The 19,785-nt window shown below is 52.4% G+C and overlaps 1 protein-coding gene across 1 annotated transcript; it reads left to right on the top strand.

The window, feature by feature from the left end:
- Positions 1 to 2,391: 2,391 nt before the first annotated feature.
- On the top strand, positions 2,392 to 17,249 carry LOC136106409 (olfactory receptor 14J1-like). The gene is made up of 2 exons (XM_071813648.1): positions 2,392 to 2,976; positions 17,190 to 17,249. Exons 1-2 carry the CDS (start codon positions 2,392 to 2,394, stop codon positions 17,247 to 17,249), a joined length of 645 nt encoding a protein of 214 aa, XP_071669749.1.
- The last annotated feature ends 2,536 nt before the right edge of the window (positions 17,250 to 19,785 follow it).

The raw sequence follows: 19,785 nt of genomic DNA on the forward strand, positions 1-19,785 counted from the left end.
CCAGCACAGGGGCCTCATGGCCTCCTTGTCCCCAGCCAGGAACCTGGGAGGTGTGGGACCATAGTCCTGCCCTTGGCCTTGCACAGCCCCACATCACACTGTCCCAGGAAGGGCCCTGGGCAACGTGGGAGGGACAGGATCTGACTTCCCAGGGCTGGGGGTCAGGGTTTGACCTTTTGGTTAATGAAACTCATCCATGTTTACTGATCATCAGAGCCATCTTTACTTTGCTTTTCCTGACCTCCAGTTTTCTTCTGTAACCAAACCTGGTATTGTTTCTCAATAGGTTCCCTCAGTGGGACCCATTAACAGTACAAGAAACTTTGGAGTTTGAATCTGATTTTGACTTCTTGAGAAGTTTCTTCACCTTCCCCTCAGGGTCTGATGTTCATGGACTCAGCACCAAACCCACCAGAGGGGTCATTAAAGCACCTTGGGCTGCTCCTGTGCTGCTGAGCTGGGCTGGGCTCCTGGGACAGAGGGAGCTCCTGGCAAGCGGCAGCGCTGCAGAGAGACAGCTCTGCCCAGGAGCAGCTCCTCTGCACAGCGCAGCAGGGCTGAGGGCTCTGCCTGGGGATCTCAGGGAGACGAGCAAGGCAGAGAGGGATGAAAGGTGGTCAGGAATGGGAGGATGACTGAGAGCTCACTGGAGGAGGAACCTTTGCAGCCCTTGTCATGGTAAGTCTCTGGGTGCAGGGCAATGCAGCTGTAGCTCCTAGAGGCATCTCCTAAAACTGGCACAGGCACAGCTTGTGGGATCTGTAAGGAGGGGGCTCTGTCAGGCAGTGTTGAACAGCTGTGAAGCCGGGTGAGCACCCAGGGGTGCCCAGGGCTGTCGTGCAGAGCAGGGTCCCTGCACCCAAGGGCTGTGCAAGGGCAGGGACTCTGCCGCCTGCCAGGGTCAGCGCTCAGCCTGCCCGGGGAGATCCCATGGCAGCAGCTGTGGGTGGAAGGAGTGACCCTCGGCAGGGCAGGCAGGGAGCTTGTGGGGTTGAAGGGTGCTGTGTGGGTCAGGGCTGCTCAGAGCTCCAGATCAACCCCACAGACATGGCAGAGGGTCCTTCTGAACAACGACATCAAGACAGGAACAGCTGCAAGGGAAGGAGTCTGTGCTTTCAGTTTTCCACTCTTGGTTGTCTGGGTGTGCAGTGGGAGATGGGGATTTATTTCTCTCTTTGGAGAAGACACTGAGACCCCAGTTCTAGTTAGGAGTTGTCTGAGCTGCTCCTGAGCCGCTGCACACACAGAGCTGCCCCTGGGTAGTGCCAGGAGGTGTGAGCAGGACAGAGCTGAGCACACAGCGGGTGGGACGGGGTCTGTGACACTGACAGGGAGCAGAGGCAGGGACAGAGACACAGCTGCAGGCAGCACAGGCATGGGCAGGAAGAGTTAACTGCTACCAGAAATGCTGGGGAGGCGGGATTCAGGACCCCCCCTGCCACCTCCTGCAGTGCAGAGATGTTTCCCAGTGCAAGCCCTGGTCTCCTCTCTTCCCCAGCAGAGCCTCTGCCCCAAAGCCATGGGGTCCAGGTCATGAGTCTTCACCTCAGCAGCTGCACCTCCAGGTGAAGGGTTCCTGGTACGTGGTACGCAGAAAAGGTGCTAAACGTACTTGCTCTACAGTGTCATTATGTGAGTGACATCAGCACAGCCGGGTAAGGAGGAGGTTCCACAGCCTGCCCGTCTGCCTTTCTGTTATTGCTTTAATTTTCTGGAACACTTCAGTGTCCTTCCCTGTTTCTCCACCTCTCCCTGGTGCTCTTGCTGTATGGGATTAGCGTGGGAGTGTGGTTCCATTCTTGTTCTGACACCAACACTGGGGGTCTTGCCCCAGAGATGATTCATGGAAACCAGGTACCTAAGCTGTATTTTAAGTTGTGATGAAACATGTTTCTCATTTTGTAGAAACAAAATAAACTGACATATCCCTCTTTCAGGGACGAGGTTTTAATGAGAAAAATCATGTTTAGTTTGCTCAGAGAAGTCTCCCCTAATTTGTCACTGTCTTTTCCTCCTTGCACAGGTCCCCATGTTCACAGACAGCAAATGTCCAACAGCAGCTCCATCACCCAGTTCCTCCTCCTGGCGTTCACAGACACACCGGAACTGCAGCTCTTGCACTTCTGGCTCTTCCTGGGCATCTACCTAGCTGCCCTCCTGGGCAACGGCCTCATCATCACCACCATAGCCTGGGACCAGCACCTCCACACCCCCATGTACTTCTTCCTGCTCAACCTCTCCCTCCTCGACCTGGGCTCCATCTCCACCACTCTCCCCAAGTCCATGGCCAACTCCCTCTGGGACACTAGAGCCATTTCTTTTATGGGATGTGCTGCCCAAGTCTTTTGCGTTGTCTTTTTATTTTCAGCAGAGTTGTATCTGCTCACCATCATGTCCTACGACCGCTACGTTGCCATCTGCAAACCCCTGCACTACGGGACCCTCCTGGGCAGCAGAGCTTGTGTCCACATGGCAGCAGCTGCCTGGGCCACTGGGTTTCTCCTTGCTCTGCTCCTCACGGCCAATACATTTTCACTGCCACTGTGCAAAGGCAATGCCCTGGGCCAGTTCTTCTGTGAAATCCCCCAGATCCTCAAGCTCTCCTGCTCACACTCCTACCTCAGGGAACTTGGGCTTATTGTGGTCGGTGCCTGTTTTGCTTCTGTGTGTTTTGTTTTCATTGTGCTGTCCTATGTGCAGATCTTCAGGGCCGTGCTGAGGATCCCCTCTGAGCAGGGACGGCACAAAGCCTTTTCCACCTGCCTCCCTCACCTGGCCGTGGTCTCCCTGTTCCTCAGCACTGCCATGTTTGCCCACCTGAAGCCCCCCTCCATCTCCTCCCCATCCCTGGACCTGGTGGTGTCTGTTCTGTACTCAGTGGTGCCTCCAGCAGTGAACCCCCTCATCTACAGCATGAGGAACCAGAAGTTCAAGGATGCCATAAGGAAACTGATGACTGTTTGCTTTTCAAAAGCAGTATGTTACCTACCTTCTTCTTCTGCATGTCACTTGTAATATAGCTCATTACAAGCTCAGCCTGAGTTTTTCAGGGTTTTTTTGTCTTCTTTGGTGTTTGCTTTTCTTGGTTGTATTAATGCTATCCACAAGGAAAAGTATTTATCGTCTAATGTCTATGTCTCTCTGTACCTGTCTCATTGGACCTTTAATCTTTGTGTAAATAAAGATCTGTACTCTCTGTGTGTTTAAATGAAATAAAGGACTGACCCTGCACTGACTTGTTTGCCCAGAATCCTCTCTCTGAGATCTCTGGAGCTGCAGAAGCCATGTCTGTGTGCTGAGGGGGAGTGAGTAGGAGCCGCCCTGAGCTGGGTCTTCCTCCCATCCTGACCAACATGAATCTGTGGACTCACCCCATGGTCCTGGGCACCACAGCCCACTTGCTCTGCAGAGCAGCACCGGCAGCTCGGGGCTGTATGGAGCATGGGAAAGGGGTGCAGGAACAACCAGACAGGTCAGCATAGCTCAGCTCTCTTGGGAAAGGGCTCTGTGGGGAGATGGGATGTTCCAGGAGAAGCGTGTGGCACGGAATGTGTGCAGAAAAGAGGTGGAAAGAGAAACCCTTTGCTGCAGGTGGCAGCTTGGGGCAGGTGGCCCTGGTACTGTGGCAGCAGGACCTTCCTGAAGATCTCCGAGGCCAAATGTCTCATACTGTCCTGGGGGGCAAGTCTGGACCTGGGTCTGCAAGCTGCCTGGGCTGGAGATCTGCTCAGCATGCCGACTGGATGAACATTCTCGGTGTCCTTCATTCTCACTGGACCCCACTGCTGTGGGACCAGTTCCAGTGTGGCTGCTCTGCTGGGCTCAACTGGCAATACGGTGGGGGGGCACGATTCAGGAGGAGGTGCGAGGGTTGAACTGGCAAATGCCCCAGAGAAGAAAATACCAGTGAACAGCTGAAGTGTGTGAGTGTGCAGGGCTGGCACACAGCAGTGTCCTCTCCCAGCCAGGCTCCTGGGAGAGTCCTGAAGGACCAGCAGAGCAGGGTCTGGTGTGTGCTCATGTTCATGGGACTGTCCTGGGGCAGCTTCCCCAGTCATCACAGACCACCCCCTCAAAACCACCATTTCCTGCATTGGCCCTTCACCCCAGCTGAGAGAGGTTGTTCATCCCTCAACACAAGGACACTGAGTCTGTGTTTTCATTGTACGGATGAGATATGAGCATACATATCACGTACATAAGGTGAACCCGACTCAGTACAAACACCATCAACTACTCCTGCAGGTTCCATGAAGGCCTGTTGGACAGTCAGTCATGAGGTCACTTCATGTTGCCTGTAACATCCCATGGGAGACCAGCTGAATGCAGCACTGGGATGTACTGCCTTGAACTGAGCTCCCGATGTCCAATTCTCATGTCCCATGTCATGGGACACCTGGATCATTGGACTGAGGACAATTGTATGAGGTTTAACAAAGCTAAGTGCTGGGTCCATCACTTGGGTCACACCAACCCTGTGAATGCTCCAGGCTCAGGGAAGAGGGGCTGAAAAGCTGCCTGTAGGAAAGGGATCTGCGGGTGTTGACTGACAGTTGCTGAACATAAGCCAGAATGTTCCCAGGTGGCCAAAAAGGCCACCAGCATCCTGGCTTGTATCAGGAATGGCGTGGCCGGCAGGACTAGAGAAGCAGTTGTGCCACTGTTTCGGGCACTGGTGAGGTTGCATCTTGAATCCTCTGTTCAGTTTTGGGCCCCTCATCTCAAGAAAGACATTGAGGCACTAGAGAGAGCACAGAGGAGGCGACAAAGCTGCTGAGGGCCTGGAGCACAAGTTTGACGAGGAGCAATTGAGGGAACCGGGGCTGTTCATCCTGGAGAACAGGAGACTGAGGGGAGACCTTCTCACTGTCCACAACTGCCTGAAAGGAGGTTGGAATATGGAGGGTCTTGGTCTCTTCTCCCAAGAAGCAAGTGATACGACAAGAGGAAATGGCCGCAGCTTGCACCAGGAGAGGTTTATTTTGGATATTAGGAAAAAATATTTCCCAGAAAGGGTTGTCAGGTGGTGGAACAGGTTGCCCAGGGCAGTGGTGAAGTCACCATCTCTGGAGGGGTTTAAAAGGCGTTTAAACAAGGTTCTTAGAGACATGGTTTTGTGCAAGAGCTGGGTTGTGGTTGGACTCAGTGATCCCAAGGGTCTCTTTCAATCAGAGTGTTCTATGATTCTATGATTCTACCTCACATGAGAGTCCACAAAGCCAACTCAGTTGTGGACGCTGACAGAAACCTGACATTTCTGTGTGTGACTCTGGGAACAAACCCCACTGACCCAGTGAGATTCACCTCGATTGCCCTGGACAGGCTCATTGCAAGTGCTCCTGTCTGTTACGTCACCCTGGCCTGTGATTCTGGATTGCGCTTTCAAAATGACAGTGCAACTAAGGAGGACCTGGCATCTGTCAAACCCATCTTCAAGAAAGGTAGGAAGGAGAATGGGAAGAATCACAGGCTGCTCAGCCTGCCTCTGTCCCTGGGAAGGTGATGGGACAAGTCCTCTTGCAGCCATCCGCAGGCACTTGAAGGACAAGAAAGGGACTTGTGTACCAAAATGGGCAGGGGAAAGAAAGACATGTTATGTGTATGAAATTGTGCCAGGCCTTGGACATGGTCACCCCTGGTGTCCTTAGAGCTGGATTGATGCTGTCTGGGCTGAAGAACTGGATGCTTGGTGGGAAGTTCACTGAAATATCAAGCCCAAATATAATCTGTGACGCAGTGTCCTCTGCGCAGTTATTTGTGTCATCCCTCAGTGACCAACATTTGGGCCGAAACTACTGAAAGTCTTTATTCTCCTTTCTATGATGTGATGGAGATGACACAAAACTGAGTGGAGACCTTGAACAACCTCACTTGGACACCATGCTTTGAGAAAGAGAGTGAAACAAGAAGATGTTCAGGGATCTCTTCAAATCTGACCTACTCTATGATTCAATGAATCTTTCCCCTGGACAAATTTTTGAAGATGAAAAAAGAAAAAAAAAAGGCAGAGGAGGAGATGGTATCAACATAAAAACAGTAGTTACTGAAGAGAATTTTCTCACTCAAATAGTTAGAAGGAAATATATTTGTTTAATCCGGTCAGGTCCTGTGTTATGCCTGGGTTATGAGGACGGTGATGGGTGGGTATGGTATTATGAGGTCACTTGTGTCTCAGGAACTCATAACTGAGTTGGAAGGGTACAGCTGTGAAGGGGACAGTAGGGTCAGTTCTGTGTCCGGAGGGGACAGGCCAGCAGCAGGGACATGGCTGGGAAAGAACCTCTGTCAACATGCCCACAGGTCCTACCCAGGAAGAGGGGTTGGAGCTGGGTTGTCATGTCCATCACACCTGAGAACATGACGGGACAGCAGCAGGAACATGGTCGTGTCTATCAGAGAAGCTGGAAGACCAGCAGCAGTCATGGGATTTAGGAGATCATGGTGAGGTTCCTTCTCTCTGGTCAAGTGCAAGACCACAAGAAGACTAACAGGTTGGGATCCCTGCTTGATGGGCAGTTTCTGAGATGGTAAAGGTTTCTCAAGAAGTGGGAAAAAGCGGCAGAGAAAAACAACAGTCACAAAGTGCAGACTGGGAAGTAGAGACTGGATATCAGGAGGAAGAAATGTCACTGGAAAGGCAGTGCTGTGGTGCAAGAGGTCACCCAGAGGGAGCTGGATCAGCCCATGGTTTGTGTTCCAAAGAGCAGCCAGTGAGGGTGCGGACACATCAGTGAAGGTGCAGAAATGCTGGGGTGAGAGCAGGTGGGGAAGCGAGATGGGTGTCTGCAGCCTGCAGGGAGAGAGGGGCAGGGGTAGGACTGTGTGGAACAGGCTATGATGGAGATGGCAAAGGGCGCTGGCAAGGCTGGAAGGCACTCAAAGAACCCAGATCTCTGTCCACTTGGCCATGGCAGCTGTCTCTGTCATGGAGGCCCAGGAGAAGACAGGTTGTCCTCATGGAACTGGGGCCTCATTGCCTCCTTGCAGCCCCATGGGGAAGCTGGAAGCTGTTGTACCAGTGTTGTCCTTCCCTCAACCTTGCACTCCCAGCGTCCCAGGAAGAGTCCTAAGCCGTGTGTGCTTACATCTCATCTGTACAATGAAAACATGGACTTTTGACCTAGTATTTCATAGAATCATAGAATGTCTTCAGTAGAAAGGGACCCACAGGATCATAGAGTCCAACTCCTGTCCCTGCGCGGGACAACGAAGACAGTTCACATCGTGTGTGTGAGGAGATTGTCCACTCTCTTCTTGGCCGTGGCACTCCATCGACTCCTTGCACCCCCAGGGAGTGTCACACCATTGCCCTGCACTGGGCATCGCACTCCCCACATCCCCAGGAAGAGTCCTGAGACACATGTGAGGGACAGGATCTCCCTTCCTAGGGGCAGGGGCTCAAGGCTTGGCCATTGTCCTTCATCAAACAAACTAAGGGTTTTCTCAGCATCAGAGCTGCTGCACTTTGCCTTTGCCTGATGCAATCACTGCCTCCAATTATCTGCTCTAACGAGCCCCTGGGGAGGCTTTGTCAGTAACAGCCCTCAGTGGGGCCCATTAATGCTTCAAGGTACTTTGGAGTTTGCTTCTGACTTGTACTTCTCGAGCAGATTCTTCAGTCTGTGCTTGGTATCTGAGGTTCATGGACTCAGCACCAAATATGCCATGGGGCTCATTAAAACACAGAAAGCCCTAACGAGTGTTTTTTTCCATGATTTCTTCAAATCTTTAAGAGTTGTAGAATTAACTGGAGAGGTTTCAGTGGGACACTTAGTGATGAAGATTTCAAAGAACATTTCATGAAGGAGGGTTTTTTCTTTCAAGGGTATTTTCTGTTATTTTTCAGTGTGTAGAAGAAGTGACAGCAGCATTCTACACTGGACATTGATCCAGAGGGTCTCCTGAAGACATCTGGGCAGGCAGGAGAACAGTCCCTTGAGGCTGGACACTGAATGGACAACCTCGCTCCTCACCCCCACCCCTAGTCTGCCGGTTCCCTCATTGGCCACCAGAGACTTGCACCACTTTTCCTCACATCAGACTTCTCCACTGAGCTCTGCAGGAGATGCTGCAGCTCCTGTGCACCAGCTCCACCTGCTCTCCTGTGCAAACACTGCACAGTTTAACAAACAGTAAAACACTTTCCTCAACTGTGTGTGTAAGCTGGATCTGATGAGGTCCGCCATCCACAAGGGACATCCACACAAGAACTGGTTTAGACAGGGAGACATTAAAGGATAGAAATAAACACAATAAATGTGTTGACTGCCATGTTAATTAGAGCTCTGAAGAATGGGACAAGTTTGTAACTCCCTGAAGCTCAAAGCAGGAAACCAGACAGTTGAGAGGAACTGAATGACCAAAGAGCAAGTGGAGGAGAAACCTGAGAGCACTGGGAAGGGCAAACATCCAGACAGTGCTGGAAAGTTGTCCCTTGACAGGGACATTTAATCAGGAGAGGTGGGAACTCCTGAAGGATGAGGGAGATGAAATAGTAGTGTTGGTAGTAGAAGTACAGGGGAAGACCAGTATTTCTTCTCCAATCTTTAGTACACTTCTTCCCCATAATTCACTTTTTGGCTTTTTTCTTTTAAATTTTAATAAGTTAAACAAACAACTGCACAAAAATCTCCAATTAAACAAATGAACAAACCAAACAAAAGAAACAAAAAAACCCAGAAAACGGATGCAAAAAAACCCCAAACCGACTAAACAATAACAACAACCAAAACCAAAAACAAAACAGCAACAACAGCAACAACAAAACAAGCTACAAACAAAACAACTGCACAAACGTGCACGTTTCCAGGCAGACATCAGTCATCAGCTGTCTCACCATAAACAGATAGTGCCATTTTTGGGGCCCCAGTGCACCTGAGGTGCTGACCTGGGATTGGCATCTATCACACAGGACCTGGGAAACCACAGCACCTTGCAATGCAGGGGGAGCCTGGGCAGGGGTTCCCAGGGTGTTTGTGGCACCAGGTGGTTTTGTCCCTGGAGCTGAAGACATTTGTGTCCTAACTCCATGGCCAGTTCTGGAAAACTCTTTCCTTTTCAATGAAAAGAAACTTCCCCTAAAGAAAAAGTAAAGTAAAGTATGTTGACACCTTCCTTTGCTTTGGATCTTTGTCTTCAGTTCTTCTTATTTTAATTTTCATTGACATTAACTGACATCGGATGGGCCTGCAGGCATGAAGCCAAGATCATTTTGTGTCTTGCATAGCGCCCCATGCTCTCTGAACCTTCCCTGCCCAGGACTCCTCACACTTTGCCCAGAGCGAGTCACACTGAGGTGTTGGCTGGTTCCCTGGCTGAGATGTTGGTTTGATGGTCACCTACAGCACAGGTGGATCCTGCCCCATCATCATCTGCTCTGCTCCAGTTAGAAACAGAGCCCAACATCACAATGGAACCATAGGAGAACTCAGGCTGAAGGGACCTCAGGAGTCTGCAGTCCAACCTGTTCACCAACTGGGTCACACCAAGGTGTTCAAGCCTTGATTCAATCAGAGATTGAAAACCTGCAAGGACAGAGGCTGCAGAGCCTCTCTGAGTGACCTGAGACAGCACTTGGTTGAGCTCCTAGGGCAGGGGTATCAAGTTCATTTTCACTGGAGGCCACGTCTACCTCATGGTTGCCTTCAAAGGGCCGAATGTAGTTTAAGGACTGTATAAATGTAGGAGTAGTTACTTTCGTATGGTCCTAAAATTGCATTCGGTCCTTTGAAGGCAACTGTGAGGCTGATGTGACGCCCGGTGAAAATGAATTTGCCACCCTTCTCCTAGGCAAAAAGCTTTTCCTGATGTCCTGGCTGAACCTCTCCTCTTTCACCTTCCACACATCCTCTTTTGTCCTTCTGCCACACACCACGGTGAAGAGTCTGGCTGTGTGTTCTCCATGACCTCCTCATTGGTGCTGACAGGCTGTGATGAGGTCCCTGTCATCCTTCCCTTCTCTGGGCTGGAAAGGCCCGGCTCCTTCAGTTTCTCCCCACAGGACAAGTGCTCCAGTCCCTGGCTGTCCTGAGGCCCTTTGCTCAACCCACTTCTGCTTGCCAATATCCTTCCTGAATTGGGATCTGAGATCTGGATGGAGTATTTCAGAGAATCCCTTCCCTCCACCTCCTGGCCGAGCGCCTGGTGATACAGTCCGGGGTGCTTCTGGCCTCCCTTGCACCAGGGCACACGCTGCCTCCTGTCCAGCTCCCTACCCACCCAGACCTTTCCCACAGCTGCTCCCAGCCACGATGTACCAGCCTGTGCCATTGCCGGGTGAGTCCCCTGTAAGGGGCAGACACTGGTGTTGGTCCTGCTGAGGTTTCCTGAGGGTCCTGCTAAGAAGTGTTCTCCTCCTTGAACCCCTTGAACAGAAGCCTGGGCGATGTTTCAGTAAAGACCCAGGTACAGGAGGCATTGAGTTCCTCAGCACTCCGTTTCCCTTCTTCAGCTGTGGTCTCTGATGCAGCTGTTGAAGCTCTTGGTTTTGCTCTGGACTTTTCTTGCAGCCCCCAACTGCAGGTGAGCTTTGCCTTTCCCAAAGTCATCCCTGCACAGCAAAGCCAATGCACATGAACTCCTTGTCTGCCCCTGTCCTTGCTGTCACCCCTGGCAGCTGCTTTGTGGCTCCTGTCTGTTGCCCCACAGATGTTCCCACAGCCCCACAGTGCAGGCTCAGCGCAGGGCAGGGTGTATTTGGGATGGGGAATGGTCTCCCAATGTGATGCACACAGAAGTCCCTGTGCTTTGTCAGCCCATGGTCTTCCTGTTGTGCAGCCTCTCCAAGCTCTTGGAGAGGCCGTGTCAGCTGTGGGGTCACAGACGACCCTGCCCCAGGCTCTGCCAGGGTCTGGGCCGGGAGAGAGGCTGGGCAGGGCTGGCCATTCCCTGAGACAGGCCCTCAGCCCAGCAGGAGGATGGACATGGCCTCACAGGGAACCTCACCCGTAAACCTGGGCTGAGCAGCCAGTGGTGGACCATGGCCCACGAGAGATGATGAGTGGTTGGGGGGCGACAAAAGTCCTGGGTCACCTTCCTGGTCTGTCTATGATACCAAGGGCACAGAGCAGCCTCCTCTCTTCTGCACCTGCATGTCTTTGATCCCTCACACAAGCCCTGGCTCTGCACCACAACTCCTGGTGTGAGTCTTCACCCTGCATGGCCATGCAGCACGAGATACAGGTTGATGTTTCTCTCTCAGGTCCTTTCCAACCCAGCCAAGCTCCTCGAGTCTCTCCCACCTCCCCCGCCCTCTCTCTACCCCTAATGCCCTCTGCCCAGCAAAGCCCAGTCAGGGCTGGTCCCACACCAGTGCCCATTGCAGGTGCTCTGGGCACTCACCCCACAGCCTCTGCCCCTTTGAAGGGCACAGCAGCTCCTGGGGCTCAGAGAGGGGTCACCCCAGAGGTGGGTGAACATGCACAGCAATAGGAAAAGGAGGCACCTGTGTGTCCTTCACTCTCCTCTCCAGCAGATCCTGAGAGGTCTGCAGCCCCTCCATGCCATCCCCTCTCCCCAGGCCAGCACAAAAGCCCTGGTCCTTGAGATCCTCAAGAGCTCTTACTGCTCCAGGCACAGAGCAGCCTTTCCAAACCTGGTGCAGCCGGAAAGCTGTTTTCATTTCCCATTAATTCTGACTATGCAGAAGATGGATCTCTGACCAAAAAAAAACAAAAAAAAAAAAAAGTTGCTGTAGCTTCTTTTATTTCACTTAATTACACTGAGCAACTCCCCATTCACACAAGTCTCTGGGTCACCCAAGATGAACAGATACCTTAGCAACAGGGGTTGAATAGTGACATTTGTTTGAGAGCAAGAATATCACAAGTGGAAAAAAAAGTAGTGAAGGAAATCAGACTTGGCCAGTCATGACATACACAGGGAGGCCTTTGCAGGGAAAATCAGGCAGCCTGTGGCTCCTGAAAAACATCCAGTCAGCAGCTTCCTTAGAGCATCCTTGAGATCCTTGTTCCTCATGCTGTAGATGAGGGGATTCAATGTTGGGGGTACCAGTGAATACAGAACAGTTACGACCAGGTCCAGGGAAGGGGAGGAGATGGAGCGGGACTTCAGGTAGGTAAACGTGCCGGTACTGATAAACAAGGAGACCACAGCCAGGTGAGGGAGGCAGGTGGAAAAGGCTTTGTGCTGTCCCTGCTCAGAGGGGATCCTCAGCACGGCCCTGAAGATCTGCACATAGGACAACACAATGAACACAAAACATGCCTCAAAAAAAAGCGCACCAAATATGAGAAGACCAATTTCCCTGAGGTAGGAGTCTGAGCAGGAGAGCTTGAGGATCTGGGGGATTTCACAGAAGAAGTGGCCCAGGGCATTGCCCTTGCACAGTGGCAGTGAAAATGTATTGGCCGTGTGCAGCAGAGAATAGAGAAACCCAGTGGCCCAGGCAGCTGCTGCCATGTGGACACAAGCTCTGCTGCCCAGGAGGGTCCCATAGTGCAGGGGTTTGCAGATGGCAACGTAGCGGTCGTAGGACATGATGGTGAGAAGAGAATACTCTGCTGAAATGAAAAAGACAAAGCAAAACAGTTGGGCAGCACATCCCATATAAGAAATGACCCTGGTGTCCCAGAGGGAATTGGCCGTGGACTTGGGGAGACTGGTGCAGATGGAGCCCAGGTCAAGGAGGGCGAGGTTGAGCAGGAAGAAGTACATGGGGGTGTGGAGGTGCTGATCCCAGGCTATGGTGGTGATGATGAGGCCGTTGCCCAGGAGGGCAGCTAGGTAGATGCCCAGGAAGAGCCAGAAGTGCAAGAGCTGCAGCTCCCGTGTGTCTGTGAATGGCAGGAGGAGGAACTGGGTGATGGAGCTGCTGTTGGACATTTGCCTGTGGGCATGAGGACGTGTGCAAGGAGGAAAAGACAGTGATAGTTTAGATGAGACTTCTCTGGGAGAAAACAAAGCCATTTCCCACAGACCATCCCACAAAGAGACACATTTTTTTCTTTTTCCAGGAGAATGCGCTGGCTGGAGCCCTCGTCGGTGCTTGATGAGTGTGCAATGAAGAGCAGGGTCTCTGCCCAGGGGCTCTTGAGCAGTCAGCCTGACCCTGTGTGATTGGGTGGGGCAGGGGCCAGTCCTGGGGTTCAGCTGTGTCAGCTGGAACCGCTCCTGGTGCAGAAGGGACTGTCAGCATCTGTACCCCCAGGTCTGAGAAACTGAGTTGGTGAGGTCTGGTGTTTCTACAGCTCCTTCTGCCCTCCCACCCTGGGGAGTGTTCTTGGGTGTCAGAAACCCTCAGCATTTCTGCTGCACTCAGGGAGAACAGAGCGAGACCTGTGAGACCAGAGGATGCCTGTGGGTCAGTGCAGAGTGAGGGCAGCTGCTCTGTCCCTCTGTCCTGCTCCAGCTGCCCTGGGCTGGCACCTTTCTGAGATGGAGCCTGATCACACTCCCATGTCATCCTGAAAAGCCAGCAGACACTGCTGAGAGCAGAGGGATCCACCTCAGACCATGAAATGTCTCACCCTTTCCTAAGGTCTCAGTTCCCCACATTTAGCCCAAGACACACATGGTTCAGTCCCCAGCCCCACAGGTCAGACCAAAGCTGGACACGTGTTCCCATGGACACACCTGCAGGAAAGGACCCACAAGATCAGGCTGTGACTCTGCAGCTGAAACTGCCATCCCCAGAGAGCCTGAGAGCAAGAACAAGATCCCAACAGCAGTGACCCAGAGCAGGGGAGCAAGAAGGACAATGTGGTGAGGGTGGGTGTGAGAGAGGCCAGGGCAGAGGCAGCCGGGCACTCAGACAGCGTCACCCTTCCCCAGCTGTGCAGCCACCTCCCAGACACCAACATTGCCGGGCAGCTACTCTCAGCCCCTGTGCTCTGCAGAGGAACTGGAGCTCTGGCTGCACAGGAGCTGCTTCATGCCTTGGAGCCCCCGGCCCTGAGGGCAGAGGCTTTGCTGGGTGGGACAGGAGGCCAGGGGGCTGCTCACAGGAGGGATCTGCACTGCAGGGGGTCACAGGGACTTTTCTCTGTTCTTCCTCCCATAACCATTCCAGGTTCAGTTTCCTCCCATTTCTGATCATTTCCCTGGTGCCTGGAGATTCTCCCCCTGGGAGGTGTTTCCCTGTCCATGTCTCTTCCCTGTCAGTGCTCACAGACCCCATCCCACCCTCTGTGCCCTCCCCCTGGCCCTACAGATCCTGCCTGTTCACAGGGCACTGCCTGGGGGCATCTTCCTGTTTGCAGGCTGGAAAACAGGACAGGTCAGACTAGGCTGACGGGTCCAGCAAAGGTGATGCAGGTGCTGTCCACAGGCAGAGGGGTGGTGAAGGGATGTTATGAACCTTCTAGCAGATGTGCTGATCCCTCAGAGTTGCAGTTCAGGAGTCTCAGTGACGTGTTTAAGCATGAGAACTCATTTTTGTTTTATCCTTTCCTGCACCCCCCTTGGAAAAATCCTGGGGGTGATCTGGAGCTGTGAGCAGCCCTGACCCACACAGCACCCTCTCCAAAGCAGAAGAACCTTTCCTGTCCAAGAGTGCTTGTTCTTTCCTCTCACAGCTTCACCCTACAGCACCGTGGGGATCTCCCCGGGCAGGCTGAGCGCTGACCCTGGCAGGTGGCAGAGTCCCTGCCCTGGCACAGCCCTGGGGTGCAGGGACCCTGCTCTGCAGGACAGTCCTGGGCACCCCTGCCTGCACATTTATATTTACACCCCACAGCCATTATTAGGAGAACGCAGCATTCACGTCTTGTCACTGTGACCGTGCCGAAGGCAACCCCTGCTCTGCAGCACATCCTCTCCTCTGCATCAGAGAATCTCTGAGAGCTGTACTTACATCTCTTGCAGGCTGTTCAATGTGACAGCTTTCTGAGATCCTACAGTGATTGCCAGATGCAATGCCCTGCAGCCACTGGCTTCATGTCTGTGAAGATGTGGATTCCAGTGATCTCTCAGCATTCTCCCACCCCAGACTACCTTTCTCTCTCTCTGCTTGGCTCCTGTGCCCTTGGTGCTGCAGGCAGAGCCCTCAGCCCTGCTGCGCTGTGCAAAGGAGCTGCTCCTGGGCAGAGCTGTCTCTCTGCAGCGCTGCCGCTTCCCATGAGCTCCCTCTTTCCCAGGAGCCCAGCCCAGTTCAGCAGCACAGGAGCAGCCCAAGGCGCTTTAATGACCCCTCTGGTGGCTTTGGTGCAGAGTCCATGGACCTCAGACCCTGAAGGAAGGTGAAGAAACCTCTCAAGAAGTAAAGTCAGATTCAAACTCCAAATTTTCTTGTACTGTTAATGGGTCCCACTGAAGGACACTATCGAGGAACAGACCCCAGGTCTGGTTAGAACAGAAAACTGAAAGCAATGATGACTGGTAAGGAAAAACAAAATAAATGTCCCTCTGACGATCGGTAAACCTGGATGTGTTTCATTAACCAAAAGGCGAAGATCTGACCCCAGCCCTGGGAAGTCAGATCCTGTCCCTCCCACGTTGCCCAGGGCCCTTCCTGGACAGTGTGATGTGGGGCTGTGCAAGGCCAAGGGCAGGACTATGGTCCCACACCTCCCAGGTTCCTGGCTGGGGACAAGGAGGCCATGAGGCCCCTGTGCTGGAAGGACAAGGTGTCTCCTCACAGGCATCAGAGGTGCAGACAACAGCCATAGCCAAGGGGAGAAGGAGCTCATGTCTGCTGGGGGCTTTCAGCCTCTTTACATCCCTTGATCATCTCCACCACAGCCTGTCCTGTGCTGTGGCATCCCCTGCACCTCTTTCCCTGCAGGCTGGAGACATCCCCCCTGCTGCCCCACCTTGCTCTTGTCTGAGCATCTTCCTTCCTTTGCTGAGATCTCTGCATCCTCCCCAGCTGTTCCTTGAAGCACAAATCCTTGGGCTGATGCAGACTCCCTCTGCTGACCTGCTCCACCACAGCACTGCCCTTCCAGTCACATTCCTTGCTGCTCATGTCCAGCCTGGACCTCCCCAGCTGCACTTTGGGCCATTATTTCTTTCTCGTGCTCTTTTCCACTATGGAGAAAACCTCCACCACCTCTGAAACCACCCTTCAAGCACTCTCAGGCTACTCCTGCACTGCTGCAGCCTCCCCAGCACTGCCGGGCCAAAGCAGCCCAGGTCCCTCAACATCCCACACCATGTGCACAAGGTGCTGAACCTGCCTTGGCAGAGCCCTGCACTCTCCAGTTCCTCCCTGCTTCTCCAAACTGGGAAGCCGCACACTGGCACACCCCCGTGTGTGTGGGGTCATGCCAGTGCTGAACCAAATGGGATGAGAACTCCAGGTGTCTGGGTCCCCACGCTCCTCCTCATGCAGCCCCGTGTGCAGCTGCCTTGTTCATGGTGAGCGTGCACCACGGGCTGGTGTGGGGACCTTGGAGTGCCCAGGCCCTTCTCCTCAGGGTCAGTGCTCAGCGTCTCAGTTCCTGCTCTGTCCTCATGGATGGGGTTATTGTCCACCCTGATACAGAACTGGTCACTTCATCTTGTCAATATTCAGAGTTTTCTGATGCGTAAATAGCAGATGCGAGGAGCTCTGCCTGGGGACAGACAATGTCAGCTGAAGGTTGAGGAGTCAGCATGAGAGGGCAGAACAACATGGGCAATGTTGTGGTCACTGGACGTCAGCTACTGACTCACTGATGAGGAAGAGGAATGAGATGAGGCCTCCTTCAGACAAATTAAAGAAGCTTCATGTTTCCAGGGTCGTGTCCTTGTAGCAGACCTGAGATATCGCAATATCTGCAAGGTACCAGCCATCCAGGAGGGGTTGGAGCTCATTGACAACATCTTCCGGACACGAGTGACTGAGGAGTCAGTGGGGTGAGGTGCCCTGTGTGATTTCACAGTTACAAACCAGAAAGAGTTGGTCAGGGATGGAACAGTCAGGTATGGGAAAGTGGAGCTGAGGCTCCTGGGAGATGATAACAAGGCCAAGAGCAGGATTTCAGGAGAGCAAGCTTTGGCCTGCTGAGGGACCTGCTTGGGTCCTATGGGATATGACCTTGGTGTCTGCAGTGCTTTTCTCTCACATTTCCTCCCTCCTCTCTCCCACCTGCTGTTGTGCAGCGTTTTTTACCCTTTCTCAAATACAATATCCCAGATGTGCTGCCAGCATCACTGAGTGGCTCAGATCTGGCAAGGAATGGGTCCAACCTGGAGCCAGCTGAAATCAGTTCTGTCTGACGTCGGTCAGACTCCTGTTGTCTTCTTAGAGAGGTGACAACTGTAGCAAATCCACACCAACCGCCCAGTTCCAGGACTTTGCCATGTAAACCCTGTACAGGGTGACAACATGTTGGATGTTACAAAATAATTGATCATGGAGAAGAAATTGTAAAGATCTTCTTTCGGCAATGTATGAAAGTCTCCAGTCCATGATCAGTTTCCTATGGGGAACTGTAATTAACGTGACAGTCACTGGCCAGGCAAAGCTGCAGATGCCAACAGTTCAAAGGATCTTGCGCCAAATGCTTAAGAGAACTGTCTGATGGGCCAACAAGGGTGATGCTCACCTAGATCTGGCAACAACGAAGAAGGAAGAGCTGGTGAGGGATGTGAACAGCAGTGTCCACCTTGGCTGTCGTGACGAGGGAGCAGTGGGGTCCCAGGCGCCAGAGGGAAAGGAGGAAGGCCAGCAGCAGAACACAGGTTGGTGGGCTCCAGAGAAGAAGACTTTGACATACTGGGGGATGGCAGGTAGAGGTGGTAACATGAGAAAGTCACGGAGGGTGAAGGAGCTCAGGAAATCCGAGACGCCTTACAGGACAACCTGCTCCAAGTACAAAAATGATCTCTCCGAGTACCCGTGAAAAGAAGCATTTACCTCGTGAGGCTGCTCGTCTGAACTGATGGAGCTGCAGAGCAAAAAGGCAGCACACAGGAGGTGGAAGCAGGGGAAGCTGCAAGGGAGGAATTTAGAAACCTTGTCCATGGGTGTGGGGATGATGCCAAAGCTCTCCTGGACTTGATACCTAAAGGGGAGGCTGAGGGCAGTAAGATGAGCTGATACAGCTTCCTTACAAACAAAAAAGAATAGACAGGGAGAACATGGGCTTGCTGCTGAACTTGATACAAGCAGAATCAGACAGGACTGAGGTTCTTCATGGCTTCGTTGCCTCCATCTTCAGCAGTAAGGTCTCCTGGGACTTTGTTCCTGAAGGCAGGAGTCTGGAGAACACCCAGCAGTGGATAGGGCTCAAGTCAGGGGTGACCTGAGCAAACTCAGACACCATTACAGAACAGGAGATGGGTCACTTGACCAGCTCCCAAACACAGGTATCACTGTGCTGTGGCACCTGAGATTGCCGGGAACACCCACCTCTTGGTCCAGAGGAGTGTGTCTCCTCTTGAGGTGTCCTGGTCTTTCCCCTCACACGGTGATTTGGGCACCCACTTTTCTGACAAATTAAGTCTTTTTCAAGAGACGCTCCACATCAATATGAACTGAAGGCTGCTGATACCACCTGTTCTGGAAAGGGATGGAAGGGCGAGCAAGGAAAGAAATAGAATAAATTTGGCTTTATTGCTTTTTATTGTGGAAATACCCTCTGTTTGGCTATTCCTGAAATCTCTTTAATCATCAACAGTAGACTTGAAGCCTTTAGAAAAATACTGCAGAGAGCCTTGGCTTGTAAGAGCCTTTTAGATGTTAGTGAGCCCTCTGTTGCCATGATCCTGAACTGCAGCTACTGAAAGAACGAACAAACCTCTAAAGAAGTGAAAGGCAGAAGCAAACCCCAAGTTTCTGAGGGTGTTTGGGACCCCATGAAGGGCCATCAGTGACACAGCTGTGAAGGAAACAACCAGTGCAGGTCCTTGTCCCTGGAGGCTGGTGAAGGAAAGACTTGGAGACACTGGTTACAGGTGGTAAGGGCCATGGGGAGGTGGCTCTGATGCCATGTGAGCCCTTGATGCTTGTTCATCATCACAATGGCTGAGCCCTGACCCCTGGGACCTGGTAGATTTTTCTCAAATGTTTTTCAAGGCTTTTCCTGTGGTCACTGTGAGTGTTTTGTGTTTTGGGGGTGCGTTTTATGTCAAGTGCTGTTGCTTTAACTGCAAGGCTCTGCTTTCTGTGGAGTTGGAAATGCCTGTGAGTTCCTCACCACTCATCCAGCTTCTTTCATACACCTGGTGATGGTCACCAAACACCTCAATGTCCCAGTCCCACACTTGCTTGAATCCTCTCTTTGGATCCACACTCCATCACTCCAGGAGGTTCATGCATCCACCAGGTTCATGGATGATTCCTGAGGACCATCCAAGTGTGGGCAGTGTGAGAGAGGAGCAGAGCAGGGTCAGCTCATGGGCCATGACTGAGCACAAACACCCCAGCAGCAGCCATTCCCCATCTCCCAGGCACAGCCATGCCCACAGGATGGAAATGTCACTACCATACATGATTAGCCCAAGAGAGGCCTTTCTTCCTTCCTTCCATATTCCCAGGAAAATCTTCCTCCCATTCCTCCTCCACCTGCAGACATCAACTACTTTCCATTTCTGGGCTCAGACATAGCTGGAAGGGTTCACTGAAGCCATCAGCCATCTCATTGCTTCTCCCTGACATGCCCTGACCCTCTCCCACACCTACACATGGACAATCACGGCTGCTCAGGGCCTCCCGCTCTTTAGAAGAGGCCTTGATCTTGATTCTTCCTTGTGATTATTATAAACTTCTTCACTCTCTCCAGAGTTCATGGTGAGTTTTCTTGTCCATAACAGCCCCTTTATGACCGTGTCTTACTAAATGGTTGTCTTTGTATGATCATTTGTGCAGAAAGGGCAGCCACAGGACAGCACCCAATATGT

The sequence above is a fragment of the Patagioenas fasciata genome, chromosome 11 (assembly GCF_037038585.1).
Source record: "Patagioenas fasciata isolate bPatFas1 chromosome 11, bPatFas1.hap1, whole genome shotgun sequence".
Classification (NCBI taxonomy): domain Eukaryota; kingdom Metazoa; phylum Chordata; class Aves; order Columbiformes; family Columbidae; genus Patagioenas; species Patagioenas fasciata.